We start from the raw sequence: 16842 nt of genomic DNA on the forward strand, positions 1-16842 counted from the left end.
GACATTTCAGTGAGTGAAATTAGCCCCAATATTAAAAAACGGGAAGCGTTGCCAGCTCAATTTCTCTTTAATTCTTACATTTTTTTAAGGGCCAATAAACACTCATAAAAATCTTCTCGACCTTCCCACCGAATAAATTGGTTTGGAACCACCCGGATAGAATTTTACAATAGCATTTACCCTACAAACAATCATAAAATAATAAATATTATAGTAATTACTGTTTCAACATTGTTTGATGCCAAGTTCTCACAGTAGGTTTACAACAAAATTTCATGTAACAATAAATTTCACTGTTCAGCAAAAAACTGATACAGTGCATTCACATTAAATTTTACTGTTTTCGAGAAAAAAATGTATGGAGAAAAACTGATTTTTTTAATGTTAAGATACATAACCACCCCCCTTTTTCACTGTACAAGTCTATTTTACATTGAAATTTACTATAAAAACGTTAAAGTTTATTGTTTTTGTATTGTAGCATAACACTAAAACTTACTGTAAATTATTGTAAACATACTGTACTGTCACAGTGAAAATCACGGTTTTGTTACTGTACATTTCTATTCGGGCATGCATAAATTACGCAACGCAAAAATTGCCAAAATTGACTCCCATCTCCCCCCATGTAACAAATTGTCACAAATTTCTCTATCCCCCCTCCTCTATTACGTAACAAATTCCTTGAAAAAATTTTGACATTGAAAATATCTCACTCCACTATATGGGGCCACACCGAGGGGAACGACACTCCTTGATTTGTTGATGAAATGAACATAAAATTTATATTTCTGAACGGATTGATAAAGATTAACATTAGTTAGTTCGAAATGGAATCGCATTTTCAACATTGCCAAAAAAAGTTTCAATTGGCCGAAGATGATTTGAAATGTGTCATGAAAAACAAAATGAAATGCTCGAAATTCACGTTTTGACAGCTTCAGTGCTCGATGAAACCAAAACAAAACATTACCAGCAGCATAACTGCATGACCAAATCAAAACAAAAACATAAATTTTGTTGCCAGAATTGTTGAAAGATTCAAACATTGAGTATACAGAGTTGCCAGTTCCATCAAAATCGTCGAAATTCGAGCAAAATTTGCTTGAGATTGGATAGATTTTTTGTAATTTCTTCGATTTTTCTTAACAATGCTCGATTTGTTAGAACATTGTCAAAATTTTCTAAAATTACCGGAAAAAGTACGAATTCGTGTAAAACTGAACGGAATAAAACAATCATTCTGAAGTGACGTTCCCCTCGGGCCACACACTTAATTTTTTCTGCCGAACCTCAGCTTTTTTGCATCTTTTGCCGAAATCTCAATAGCTGAGATCTCAGTAAAAGTGACATTTTTTTGAAGTAGAATACTTCTAACGTTTCAATATGGGGTCCCGTTTCAAAAATTTCAGTTGAGAAATTTTCCCAGGTTTGAAATGCGAATATCTTCCGTCCTACTGGACGAAATCGCAATATTTTTGCACTATCTGATCGGAAATTTGTGCACGTATTTCGTATTAAATTTCGGAATTAGTGCGACTACTATAAATAAACCAAAACAAGGATTTTCAGAAAAACCTTCGGAAACAGCGAGGAAAATGCGCAATTTGCCAGCATATCCCACGCAGAGTCGTCAAAAAGGAGCATGTAAGCGTTTCATTACATACGGGAATGTTATATATACAGGTCACGCGAGCTTGTTTTGTATCAGTGGGTGCTCGCTTACCACACGAGCAACATGCTCGTCCGGACGGTACAATGAGCGGTATCATGTTTGCGTTCCCGTACCAAGCGTCATCGCAAGGTTCTTCGTGATAAAATCCAGGGAATCACCAAATCTGCCATTCGGCGTCTGGCTCGTCGTGGTGGTGTAAAATGCATCTCCGATTTAATCTACGAATGCTGATGGTGTGCAGGAAAATGTCATCTGAGATGCCGTGACCTACACTGAACACGCCAAGCGCAAAACCGCAATGAATGTCGTCTATACTCTGAAGCGGCAGGGACGCACTTTGTATGGATCTAGGATAGGATCCGCCAGCTCTGTCTTCTGTTTTTGAACCAATTCTGAACCAGCTCGTGATTGGACGAAAGTGACATAGGCAAACCTTCGGCTTGGAAACTAAAAGTACCAAAGGGCTGCTTGGAAGTGTTGTCATATTGTGATATCAAACATAAAACGACGATTGTTAACCGTGTTGAGACGGCGCCGATGGTTGGGTGGTAAGCGTGACCGCCACCCACCCCAGTTGGTCTGGGTTCAATCCCAGTCGAGGTCGTTGAGATTTTTCAGAGGTGAGAAAAATCTGAGGTCACGCCTTCCTTCGGAAGGGAAGTGAAGCCATTGGTCCCCGGTCCATGAGTTGATGGGTCGATATCCAATCCAGATAGTGGGAGTGTCACCTCTCTGGCGTCGGTATTTGGCCTCGTAGCGGAAATAGGCCGACGGAAAATAAACAGAATTGGAAGAAGAAGAAGAACCGTGTTGATTTTTTTGTTTTCTCGAGATACCGCTTTCTTTCTATAACATCCGTCTGTAATTATGAAGTGCAGGCATTATTTGGCAGACGAAATCAAACATATTATCCAGAACTGAAATTCCCGAGAGATCCGGTAGCGCGGTTATCGTGGATTCTGTTCTGTGTGCGGAGTAATGCGGAAATGCCTCTTTTCGAAATCAACAGGCTGTGTAGCGTAAGTATGAAAATATTTTGAACATCATGTAAAAATTGTCTTTGTTCCAGTACCGAGTAAATTGGAAGTACTGAGCAAACAGGGAGAAAGTTATCCCGGAAGTCGCTTCTTGTTCTTCCTTTGGTATTATCGATACAGTTGAATTTTACAGTTTTCAACTGAATCGATCATCGGTGTAAATAGGAGAGTGTATTTTCTACTGCTGTTTTCTCCGAAACAATCACATGTAAAAACCTATACATTCCTCCAAAACAAAAATTAAACCTTGCAGAAAAGTAGTTTTAGAATATTTAATATAAATCCGAACAGAGAAAATTATTCTTGTGACAGAGGTTGCTTGACTCAGAAAGCAACTTACAAAAATGAAGAGGCGTGAAGATATTTTTCGTAATGTCCAACAACGAATATATATTATTTTGTTTTGCTGTATTCCGATGGAAAAAACGTTATGATCGTTTAAATGCGGATATAAAGACTAAATCTTTGATTTTTCCATGAAATTGGTACATAATATAGAATATTTTAATCAGAACAAATATACGACCGAAACAAAACAAATATTTTGGCAACATTGGTCGAGTGGGGGTATGTCGTTTTCAACAGGGATTAGTAAAATATAAGAAGAAGCCAGCTGGCGGATCCTATCCTAGGTATGGATTTGGAATGTACACAAATAAACTAATGACATTTCAGTGAGTGAAATTAGCCCCAATATTAAAAAACGGGAAGCGTTGCCAGCTCAATTTCTCTTTAATTCTTACATTTTTTTAAGGGCCAATAAACACTCATAAAAATCTTCTCGACCTTCCCACCGAATAAATTGGTTTGGAACCACCCGGATAGAATTTTACAATAGCATTTACCCTACAAACAATCATAAAATAATAAATATTATAGTAATTACTGTTTCAACATTGTTTGATGCCAAGTTCTCACAGTAGGTTTACAACAAAATTTCATGTAACAATAAATTTCACTGTTCAGCAAAAAACTGATACAGTGCATTCACATTAAATTTTACTGTTTTCGAGAAAAAAATGTATGGAGAAAAACTGATTTTTTTAATGTTAAGATACATAACCACCCCCCTTTTTCACTGTACAAGTCTATTTTACATTGAAATTTACTATAAAAACGTTAAAGTTTATTGTTTTTGTATTGTAGCATAACACTAAAACTTACTGTAAATTATTGTAAACATACTGTACTGTCACAGTGAAAATCACGGTTTTGTTACTGTACATTTCTATTCAGGCATGCATAAATTACGCAACGCAAAAATTGCCAAAATTGACTCCCATCTCCCCCCATGTAACAAATTGTCACAAATTTCTCTATCCCCCCTCCTCTATTACGTAACAAATTCCTTGAAAAAATTTTGACATTGAAAATATCTCACTCCACTATATGGGGCCACACCGAGGGGAACGACACTCCTTGATTTGTTGATGAAATGAACATAAAATTTATATTTCTGAACGGATTGATAAAGATTAACATTAGTTAGTTCGAAATGGAATCGCATTTTCAACATTGCCAAAAAAAGTTTCAATTGGCCGAAGATGATTTGAAATGTGTCATGAAAAACAAAATGAAATGCTCGAAATTCACGTTTTGACAGCTTCAGTGCTCGATGAAACCAAAACAAAACATTACCAGCAGCATAACTGCATGACCAAATCAAAACAAAAACATAAATTTTGTTGCCAGAATTGTTGAAAGATTCAAACATTGAGTATACAGAGTTGCCAGTTCCATCAAAATCGTCGAAATTCGAGCAAAATTTGCTTGAGATTGGATAGATTTTTTGTAATTTCTTCGATTTTTCTTAACAATGCTCGATTTGTTAGAACATTGTCAAAATTTTCTAAAATTACCGGAAAAAGTACGAATTCGTGTAAAACTGAACGGAATAAAACAATCATTCTGAAGTGACGTTCCCCTCGGGCCACACACTTAATTTTTTCTGCCGAACCTCAGCTTTTTTGCATCTTTTGCCGAAATCTCAATAGCTGAGATCTCAGTAAAAGTGACATTTTTTTGAAGTAGAATACTTCTAACGTTTCAATATGGGGTCCCGTTTCAAAAATTTCAGTTGAGAAATTTTCCCAGGTTTGAAATGCGAATATCTTCCGTCCTACTGGACGAAATCGCAATATTTTTGCACTATCTGATCGGAAATTTGTGCACGTATTTCGTATTAAATTTCGGAATTAGTGCGACTACTATAAATAAACCAAAACAAGGATTTTCAGAAAAACCTTCGGAAACAGCGAGGAAAATGCGCAATTTGCCAGCATATCCCACGCAGAGTCGTCAAAAAGGAGCATGTAAGCGTTTCATTACATACGGGAATGTTATATATACAGGTCACGCGAGCTTGTTTTGTATCAGTGGGTGCTCGCTTACCACACGAGCAACATGCTCGTCCGGACGGTACAATGAGCGGTATCATGTTTGCGTTCCCGTACCAAGCGTCATCGCAAGGTTCTTCGTGATAAAATCCAGGGAATCACCAAATCTGCCATTCGGCGTCTGGCTCGTCGTGGTGGTGTAAAATGCATCTCCGATTTAATCTACGAATGCTGATGGTGTGCAGGAAAATGTCATCTGAGATGCCGTGACCTACACTGAACACGCCAAGCGCAAAACCGCAATGAATGTCGTCTATACTCTGAAGCGGCAGGGACGCACTTTGTATGGATTTGGAATTCACTTGTATCATTAATAAAAAGCCCCTTTTCAGGGCCACCAAAATCATTTCAAAGAATAAGTTTGCATTTTCTGTTTCATGGACTGTTTCTCCCTGGAGAGCAATTTGGGTTAAACCCTAAATAATGATTTATTTCAGTACGCAAATTGCAAATATGGTCAGAAGCAAACTGGAGTGAAGTGGAAAACATTTTTACTAGGCGCATTAAAAAAAGGTTTCAATTCTCAAACATTTTACTAAGGTGCCGTATTACATTACTCTCTTTACCCTGAGTGTTCGATAACCTCCGTATTGGAAACACAATTTCAATTTTATTCTTTATCAAAAATATGTGGTCGACCAACGAAGGGGTGGAGCTACGAAGAACACATATTGAGGACAACACAAAAAAGGACGAGCTTACATTGTGCTGTAGTCAGGTATAAAAACTCAGTATGCTGTTGCTCACGCTCAGTTCGTTTCCAGCATCAGCATGTAGCAGTTCGTTTGTAGCATCTTCCGCAAAATTTAAACCGCCGTCCGTTTGGTGCTGTCAGAAGAGTTGGCCAAGCACGCCGTCTTCGATGGCACCAAAACTGTTACCATATACACCAGCTCCAAGTAAATTTCGAACACTGCCCAAACAAAAGGCCCTTTTCAGGGCCATCAATTTATCGACAAAGAATGAAATTGAAGTTTTGTTATTAAAAGCATCAGAAAGTAGTTTGTCAAGATCGTTGGATGGTATGTGAGCCACTTGTGAACAATACCGTCGCTTTCACGTAGAATGGCACAAAATCAAAAGTTATTTGTGATTTATAGACAGTTTAGTGTAATGATTCAATTTACAAAAATCGAACGTTTTCTAACGTTTCGATATAGGTGCTCCGTTTCAAAATATTCGGTCAGAATGTTGCCTGTTTTTCAAACGTGAAAATCTGCTGTTGTATTGAATGAAAACCTTCGATTTTTGCGCTGATTGGAAATAGTTGTGTAGAAAAAAAGGTTTCAATTCTCAAACATTTTACCAAGGTGCCGTATTACATTACTCTCTTTACCCTGAGTGTTCGATAATCTCCGTATTGGCAACACAATTTCAATTTTATTCTTTATCAAAAATATGTGGTCGACCATCGAAGGGGTGGAGCTACGAAGAACACATATTGAGGACAACACAAAAAAGGACGAGCTTACATTGTGCTGCAGTCAGGTATAAAAACTCAGCATGCTGTTGCTCACGCTCAGTTCGTTTGAAGCATGGTAACTGTACGTCGGTCGAAATGTGTGCAGTTTGCTGCTGTCAGAAGAGTTGGCCAAGCACGCCGTCTTCGATGGCACCAAAGCTGTTACCATATACACCAGCTCCAAGTAAATTACGAACACTGCCCAAACAAAAGGCCCTTTTCAGGGCCATCAATTTATCGACAAAGAATCGAATTGAAGTTTTGTTATTACAAGCATCAGAAAGTGGCTTGCCAAGAGCGTTGGATAGTAAGTGAGCCACTTGTGAACAATATCGTCGCTTTCAAGTAGAATGGCACAAAATAAAAAAGTTATTTGTGTGATTTGTAGACAGGTTAGTGTAATGATTCAATTTACAAAAATCGAACGTTTTATAACGTTTCGATATAGGTGCTTCGTTTCAAAATTTTCGGTCAGAATGTTGCCTGTTTTTCTAAAAGTGAAAATCTGCTTTTGTACTGAATGAAAACCTTCGATTTTTGCAACAGATTTTGTGAAAGCAGTGGTTGGTCCATACAATTCGATTCCAAGCGAGCCAGACTAGTTTTCGTTGGAAGGTTCATCTCTGACAATAGAAATAAACTATTTTATTTTGAATTCAACTACAACTTCCTTGAAAACAGCACAGCTAAAAAACTTTTGGGAAAAACGCGCAAACCTAAATTTTCCACTATAATAAAAACTAGTACCCCCGTCGCACAGCATCATCAAGATTGATAGTTATTCAAGCCGGGTGGAAAGGGGGAGGGAGGTTGTAAGGCAATGGAAAATTTCATTTATAATAATAATACTTTATAATAGGGATTTTTAGGGGTGTGCGGGTTAAGGCATATTCTGATGCGGATTAGTACCGTGAGTTAATATCTCAGTCCTTTTTCAATTTTTTGGCCCGAAACTATTGAAAAAAACATTTTTTAGTTTGTTTCCTTTTAGGACAAGAACACATCCAAACCCATGCGACTTGCACGACCCTATAGGTTGCCTTATCAGATCTACCATAGTTTGCAGATGAAACTTGGGATGGCAGGTTGCTAGCGGATTGACAAAGTACCAGATCATGCTGTGTGGGGTGCTGTCCCGGTTAACAATGAGGCGAACGAGATATTTGCAGATACGTCATTTAGTAGGACAACTGTCAGTTTGCTGGTTGAGTTTAATTTGGTTTTTTTAAATTTAAAAATCATAAAAGAATAATTAAGGTTTAAGAATGATATGAGTGTACTCGTAAGGACACCCGCTACCAATACATATGAAAAACTGGCACAATTTTTCCAAATTAAAGGTCCCTATTGCAACATTTGGGCGATTTGCCGCCGTTATTTTTTGCCGCCCTACCCACCCTTAAATCGCCTTCAAATCGGTCACGGAACGCACCATTTAATCACCCTTAATTGCCTAATATGAAAATTATAAATAATACTTATTTTCGGATTCATTATCTACTCACATAAACTTTTTAGCATACTAGTTAATCACCACTAAACCAACGACACGACCAGAAACTTAATGAAATATTCTGACGAAAAAGTGTCCGAGTAATATATCGCCAGTTACCCGTACATTGACTCGCCCCTCGGTAATGACAACATATTAATTTCTCGGACAACACTGCTTTGATTTGCGTATCCTGGCAATTAGGTTTTACACCAACCGACATAACCCCACAAAATGAGCCGGATGAACTTAGTTTGACAATTCTCGGTGGTTTGTTTACATGGTAGTTACGTAAGTTCGAATGTAACAGATGAGCACCCGTTGCACTCGCACTCACGTAACTGACAAAGTAAACAAACCACCGAGAATTGTCAAACATGAACTTCATTCATCATAAGTTCATTCGTGTCGTCATCTTGTAGAACTCAATCAATAATACATGGCAAAAATAAACAAAACATCAGATGAAAAAAAACTATTCAACACTCGGACTGGATTTGTTTTACTGCTTTTGATGAATTCGAGAGAAGTTTATTGGTAATATAAAAAATGATTCATAAAATACCTTCATTTCAGCGCTCACAAACATTACGACTGATAGCGATTTAACGTGACTACTTGCTATTGGAGGACAGCGTAGTTTCTCGATTTGATATGCACCGTAACCTGGTGAAGGCTCTGTTCCGATGGTTCGCGTTTTTGGTTATGGACAGCATAGTAATTCATCAACACAACAAGCTGACGCATCGATCGTCTGCAAACCGTACTGGCACCAGCACTAATTCGTTTACGTGTCATCCATCAGAGTTTGCTGGTACCGACCTCCAAACCAAGTCTAGTCGATGCACTCATTTTCTTGCATTATTTAATGACATGTTCGTTATACCTGCTCTGAAATATTTGTCTATAACGACATCAAGGATTTGTATGACAATGGCTTCCTGAAAGCTATCGAATATTTTCTGTTACTGGTTCTGGCTTTCACAGCTTCCCTATAACTGCCACAACGCTGCAATCTCCAGAAGGTATTCTTCGATACGACTCAGTTGTATTCGTATAATTTGTGCTAGAACCATATCTTTTACCACAGTTAAAGATTCTTCGTGCAGCGCAGTCTTTTTTTATTGAGAGTGTCATTTCGCCGATCAGATTCGCTGTGTACTACGCCGGAAACGGAATAAAGTATTTGATTCCTGTATTACCAGTTTTTCAAGCAACGCAAACCTACGACCGATTGATCAGTTGTGGAATCGTAAACGAATTCAGCAGACCGTTTACGAGATATCTTTGGCTAGTGTTAATCTCTGACTAAACCGTGACCTATTTGATGCTGTTGACCATCGATCATTTGAAGTATGGTGTGTTTTTGGGAGAAAATTACAGCAGGCACTTGGATACAGTTATTACTGAGGTCCTGATTTACATAGCGGTTGCTGTAACAAGCCACTGTGCAATTTCGTTTACAGGGTGATGCTGGGATAATACGTTGTTAATCCTGACGATGCGATGCGAACGATATGAGAAAACCATGGTGTTGAACAAAATGTATAATCGTAAAAAATGCAAATTGTGCAATCAAAAGCTCGATTAAATCTATTTCGCACCAAGAATTCGTCATGATTGACATGATTTATTGTACTACAAAATAATTTATCGGAATTACATTTATTAGAAATTAGGTTAGAACTAGAAATGCTCCTGTCTATCTCACTCGCTGACGAAAAGACGAATGAGAAAAATTGAAAACTTAGGATTAAGAACCTTACCATTATGCCTATACAATAACTAACTAGGTATATGTAAATAACCAGAAAATTGCTACATCTAGAACTCATTTCTATTATCGATAGTACAATTGAAAAATCGCGGGTTGTGGTAATATTGATCAGAGCTCTCATTAACACCGGAACAAGCAATATTTCAACTAAATTATTTTCCGGTCTGGTATCTGGTACAATTTCAGGTAGCAATCGTCACTGAAAAGTGACCCTTCCATCTGATTCCATAGTGATAGTGTCACGCAATAGAATCCTTCAATAAATGCACATAATAGATCAATGAAACATTTAAATGGAAAAAGAAAACAAATACTGGCACAGGGCTGTGCGACCGTATCATTCATAATCAGCTGGTAGATGTTTAAAAGTACGAGTTTTTGCGAATGCAGACACGTGCTTGCATATAACACAAATCGCGGCCCCAATGGAAGATACTAAAACATCAACAGTGCACGGCATAAATCCGTCTTATTGGTGTACCGCATGCTCCCATATGAACTGAGCTCGCCAGTTTTTCTTTTCCGATTCTTCCCACATATTTGATCATATTATTGATCACCACCCGATTTTTGCGCAGATCATCCTCGAATGTTTATCAAGGTATGTGGCCATTTCGGTGCCGTTGAATTCTTTGAGCATCGCTAACGGTAGTACAGTTTCCAGATCACGTTTGTTAACTGATTCCAAACTGCGGGACTAATGTGTACGCTCGATCGCAACATTGGTCAACGCTTCCCCGGTAATCACCAACATTGTCGACACTACTGGTTCGGATGGCGACTGTCTATCGACACCAACTTCGTTAAGGCTACTTTACAGATTGGGAAACATATTACTTATTTTGTATTTTAAATGCAGCCCGGGATCTCAAATCCCGTGACGGGAAATGTCTACACAAAAATGAGTTTTTCTGAAGTATGAACACAACCGCGGAAAACGTCACGGGTTTATAAAACAATTAACAATATTAACTGTTCCCAACGGGGAAAATTGGGTTTTTAGGTTTGAAAATCGGTGCAATTTTGTTACTGTTGGCATTTTTCAAAAGCAGCGGAACTTTTGTTTCGACAGTTTGGAGAGACTTGAAACATTTTCTATGATCAAATCCGGCAGTGACTCATTGAACAAGCAGCCGCTGGTGCCCTATGTCAATTTCACTAAATGTCCAGAGTAGCGTGCACTCAGTCAAGGAAGATTTAAATCCCAGACTCCTTTTGAGAAACACAAGCTTAAATCCCATGACACAATTTTTTACGATCGGTACAACTGTTATTTTATGGGTTTGGAAGCGGATAGCGTGTTTACTGGTTCATGATGCTGGAGACGGCAGTCTGCTGCTCTGGATTGTCCATAATAAGTTGTATCCAGATCGCTGAAAATAGTAGAAACATTATCACACTAATTGCAAACGATTTCTGAAAAGATTTTCGCGATCGTGAGCAAATTCAGAGATTTTTCCATATACTATCACCTATTTTGAAAAGCAAACAATTTGTTTGCTAGTCAATTTGTTTTTCTCTGCGTAACCAAGGAAAAAAACAGCTTATTTGGAAAAAATAACAACGGACTAATCAGTGTTTCTAGTTTCATGCATTTTCTAAGCAAAAGTCATATTTGACATTACCAGTTACCTGAGTCACTGAGGGGTAGTCAGATTTGCGATACAGTTATGCAATGCCAGTGTCTAGTCGTGTCGTTGACTAAACTATAGGAAAAATCAATGGCAAAATTGGTATTTCACACCAAAAATTACCACAATCTGACGTTCACTCAGACTTTAGGTCAGGGAACTTGTTCTACTATACTTACACACGATTCCACAATTTCCCACATTCGTTGGCTAAATGATGTGCACTAGACAAACTAAATACAAGCGAGAACACGCTAGTTATTAAAAAAAAACAATCTTAAGCTTAAGCCAAACATGTTAAAAAACGCGAAAAACAACCCAAATCAGCCGCAATTGCATTTGTTCCTAGGGGTAATTGGCATAGGCGAGTTGATCCAAACGTCAAAGTGTTTAAAACGCCTGACCATGTTCGTCCGCCTTTTTATTGACTGGGTTTTGACGCCTTACACGCAACACAAAATACAATATGGATTTCTCCAAAGGGACCATTCATAAATTACGTAACGCTTTTAGGGGGGGGGAGGGGGTACGACAAGTTGTGACATAGGGGGGAGGGGGTGTTAACTAGATCGTTACGTAACATGTTTTCATCGAAGAAAAAAAATTTTTTCTTGGAATTAGTTACGTAACAGGGGAGGGGGGGATGGAAAAATTTGTGACAATTTGTTACATAGGGGGAGGGGGGAGTCAATTTTGGGCAATTTTTGCGTTACGTAATTTATGAATGGTCCCAAAGAGAATAGGGAAAGAGGCGAATAGTGTGAAGCCGAAAATACCTTATTGAGCAGACCAATCGTGCAATGTAAATAAACATTACTCATGCCTGAGTTGGAGGAGTTAAGTATTGTACATCAAAAAAGAAATTTGAATTTTCGTCAGAATTTAGTTCAGTCATGATTTTAAGGTGCATTCCAGAGTATATGTATTAGTAAAAACAAGCTTTAGAATTATTTCATCTCTTTGTTTCAAAATGCACATCATTTGATAAACAAATCCAACGATCGACATACGGTTTCTTTTCAAAATATAATAGGAGTCATTTAAAGTGCTGCCTGTGGAAGCGGTTGCCAAAATTCTAGTGCTGAAATCACCATAAAGGGAGTGTTGCCGTTTTGACTGATTTTCACTCTTCGTCTCTTTCTCTATTCTCTTTGGATTTTTCTTTTGATGAAAAATAAAATGCATTCAGGGCTGATTTTTTCACCCTCGCTTAATAGCCAGGTTTAAGGTGTAAAGCCGATTTCTTCACCCTCGCTTAACTTTTAAACCAGGTTCACCAGTGCGTTTAAACTTTAAACGAACTGGTGAACCTAGTTTAAAAGTTAAGCGAGGATGAAGAAATCGACCCTTAATTTCGCTGATTTTTGAGAATGCATTATCGTTGCAGTTGAAAACTGGAAAATCGAACCAGCAACAATCGTAATTTTATGGATGTTATTGACGTTCGAAATCTGACGAGGCTGCCACAGCCGATAACCATTCATCGAGTAAGCTACAGTTCGGATTTTTTTTTAATTTAACTAATTACTAATAAAAGGTGTGATACTTTTGTTGAAACAATGAAGAAATTTGACTTTAAATCAATTGTTTTATAATTGTATTCAATGCATCATTATACATATAATCTTTTTTCGTATGTATATTGTTTGCCACATACTTCACATATTGTGCTACCACTCACCAGTGAGGATTAAGAAGTGTCTTTGTAGGCATTGTTGCAGAACGAATTCTTTGCCACATATCTCTCACTCGTGCGGACTTTCCTTGATGTGAATTTTTCTGTGTCTGTTTAAAGAACTCGTCCCTCTGAATGATTTACCACATATATCACATTTGCAAGGTCGCTCGCCAGTGTGAATTAACACGTGTTGCTTCAGGTAATGCTTTTTAACGAATGCATGACCACATATCTCGCACTTATGCGGTCGTTCATTACTGTGAATGAGTCTGTGCGAAGTTAACGTACTCTGACAGGTGAACGATTTCTTACATATATAACATTTATGCCGCCGCTCGCCAGTGTGGATTAACAAATGCCGCTTCATAGTTTGCCGCAGAAGGAATTTTTTGTCGCATATCTCGCACTTATGCGGCGTTAGGTTACTGTGAATAGATTTGTGATTGTTTAATTCACTCGTCCCCTTAAACGATTTGCCACATACAGTGCATTTGTACGGTCGCTCACCAGTATGGTTAAAGAAGTGTCGCTGCAGATGTTCTTTCTGAAGAAAATTTTTGCCGCATATCTCGCACTTATGCATCCGTTCATCACTATGAATAAGTCTGTGTCTGATCAAGTGACTCTCATTATAATAAGATTTACCACATATATCACATTTGCACGGTCGCTCGCCAGTGTGAGTTAACATATGTTGCTTCAGGTGATGCTTCTGAATGAATTCATTACCACATAACTCGCATTTATGAGGCCGTTCATTATTGTGAATATTTTTGTGCAAAGTTAAAACACTTTGACGGGTAAATGATTTGTCACATATATCACATTTGTACGGCCGCTCGCCAGTATGAGTTAACACATGTCGTTCAAGCTGATATTTATAAAGGAATTCCTTGCCACATATTTCGCATTTATGCGGCCGTACATTACTGTGAGCTCGAGCGTGTGAAATTAAGATATCCTGACGGGCAAATGATTTGCCACATGTATCACATTTGTACGGTCGCTCGGCAGAATGAGTTAGCACATGTCGTTCAAGCACATACTTTTGAAGGAATCCTTTGCCACACATCTCGCACTTATGCGGTCGTTCGTTACTGTGAATATGCATGTGAGAAGTTAAGATACCCTGACAGGTGAATGATTTATCACATATACCACATTTGTACGGCCGCTTGCCAATGTGAGCTGACACATGTCGCTCAAGCAGATACTTTTTAAGGAATCCTTTGCCACATATCTCGCATGTATGCGGCCGTTCTTTACTGTGAATCTTTCTGTGCCTGTTCAAAACACTCCTTACATTAAATGATTTGCTACATATGTCGCATTTGTAAGGTCGCTCATTAGTGTCGGTTAATACAGGTCGCTCTGGAAGATGATTCTGGAGGGATTCTTGTCGACATACCTTACTGTTGGTTTGTATCCATTGCTTTGAAGACATGTCTATCTGATTCCTAAACCTCCACTGTGAATCGGACGATATTGAGCTATCGCTGTTAGTACCAATGCTATAAAGTGTAATAAATAAACATTAACTTGCGGTAAATAATCGGACAATAGGTTTGTTCCAGTATCCGGAGAAATATACAGGAAGAAAGTTGTTTAGGTAATCAGTACGACTCTTTTTTTCTTCTGAACGTAAACAGAAGTTTTCTTTAGCTCCTGTTTACTCCCGATCAAGAATTGGGTACTGGGACAAACCTAATTGTATCCATCAGACTTGTGTTGTCGATATTATTGAATCCCTTAAAACTCGTTGAGTTCGGTAATATGTTAACACAAGCCATCCGTTGATACACAAAACAAGCCGTAGTAAATAAAAACAAAGCATACCTATTTGGAAAAATCATTGCCTCACGTAGCGTACCGCTGGTTCTTTCGATAACTTCATTTTCCGTCATAATTGGGAGGGAAAGTCCGCTCACAAGCTTCATGAAACTGAAATTACCAATTGAATAAATTCAAACTGATCGCTCATTAAAAGAAAAGAAGACTTGCTTGAACTGCTTTAACTGAATTACTGTCGATGTCGTTTTGTCATTTTGACGATGTACACGGTTAAAAAAGTATACTTTTTATACCCAATAGTTGATATCTTGAGCGTTTTTTCAAAACGTCATATCTGCAATGAGTTACTCTCTTTGTTTACTTTCTCTTTCGATTTTTACGGCGTCACTATAACACTTTTCACTTTTTTTACAGTACAGATCGAAAGACGGTGGTTTTAACTAGCATATTATGCAAAGAGTTTCCTATAGCTACAACATTTATAGTTATGCGGAGAAAATATGAGCGTAGTCTACACGGTTAAATAAAACAACCTTCAGAATAAGTTTTTTTAACTTACTTTTGGGTTGTGTGTCGCTTTCGCACTTATTAGTGTTGTCAAAAACAAAACGAGAGATTCGACTCAGTCGAGGTCTTCCGTGGAGGAAGGTACTTTTGAGTTGTTTGGGGTGTACACAAAATTAGGTAAATTTAACTTAAATTTGAGTATAAAAAACGTATCAATGACCCAATCAGCGTGACAAGCAGAAAGTTAGCAAAAGATGAGCAAAGCGAAATAGGGATCTTTAATTTGGAAAAATTGTGCCAGTTTTTCATATGTATTGGTAGCGGGTGTCCTTACGAGTACACTCATATCATTCTTAAACCTTCATTATTCTTTTATGATTTTTAAATTTAAAAAAACCAAATTAAACTCAACCAGCAAACTGACAGTTGTCCTACTAAATGACATATCTGCAAATCTATCGTTCGCCTCATTGTTAACCGGGACAGCACCCCACACAGCATGATCTGGTACTTTGTCAATCCGCTAGCAACCTGCCATCCCAAGTTTCATCTGCAAACTATGGTAGATCTGATAAGGCAACCTATAGGGTCGTGCAAGTCGCATGGGTTTGGATGTGTTATTGTCCTAAAAGGAAACAAACTAAAAAATGTTTTTTTTCAATAGTTTCGGGCCAAAAAATTGAAAAAGGACTGAGATATTAACTCACGGTACTAATCTGCATCAGAATATGCCTTAACCCGCACACCCCTAAAGATCCCTATTGATGCTGGCAGAGTTTCTGCGAGCATTTTGCGCGATTTGTGCGAGAATTCTGGCAACAAATTCGCTCAAATGCAACAACCGTTTCTGACAGAAGCGGTTAAACCAACCGATGCTGCTCACTTTTATCCTGAATCCAGCCAGGAATGTACGGCCAAGATCTCTGTACGCTTCCTGCCACATCTTTGTCAGATGTTTTGCTCGATTCGTACTAAATTCTACCAGGTAGGAATTGCCAGGATCTTTGCACAGTTTATGTCCGAGTTATGCCAGGGTTTTGCTCGGTTCCTGTCAAAATTTGCCAGAAAACGCGAGCGAAACCGAGTTCGCCCTAGCTCAACTAACCCGACAGGATACGCGCAGAAATCTGACAGGGCTACCAAACCAAGACTTACAGAAATCTAGCAGAGCGGTCTCTGTCAGAAAATTTGCTCACTGGGGAGTTGTAATTTTTGCCGTGGTTGAATGGAAACTATCTTCAACACGGTTTACCTAATTTTACCTTCCTCCACGATACCCCGAGATTGAGTCAAAAGAACTCAATTTTAGGTATTTTTTCGTTTGCGTGTATTGAACATATAATTTCGGGAGCCAATCGAGCATGACGTCATCTAACGTTTTCTTTTTGGTTCTTTA

General features: G+C 38.3%; 1 protein-coding gene across 2 annotated transcripts; it reads right to left on the bottom strand.

The window, feature by feature from the left end:
- Positions 1 to 13044: 13044 nt before the first annotated feature.
- LOC131683708 (zinc finger protein OZF-like) lies at positions 13045 to 15305 on the bottom strand. Of its 2 annotated transcripts, XM_058965943.1 has the most exons (3): positions 15150 to 15305; positions 14985 to 15089; positions 13045 to 14659 (listed from the first exon to the last, which is right to left on the bottom strand). In XM_058965943.1, the coding sequence occupies exons 2-3, from the start codon at positions 15083 to 15085 to the stop codon at positions 13216 to 13218; spliced, it is 1545 nt and encodes a 514-aa protein (XP_058821926.1). In that variant the 5' UTR covers positions 15086 to 15089; positions 15150 to 15305; the 3' UTR covers positions 13045 to 13215. The 2 variants fall into 2 exon arrangements, with proteins under 2 accessions (XP_058821926.1, XP_058821925.1); XM_058965942.1 differs by having other exon boundaries at positions 14985 to 15204.
- Between the last annotated feature and the right edge of the window lie 1537 nt (positions 15306 to 16842).

Source organism: Topomyia yanbarensis, chromosome 2 (assembly GCF_030247195.1).
Source record: "Topomyia yanbarensis strain Yona2022 chromosome 2, ASM3024719v1, whole genome shotgun sequence".
Classification (NCBI taxonomy): Eukaryota; Metazoa; Arthropoda; class Insecta; order Diptera; family Culicidae; genus Topomyia; species Topomyia yanbarensis.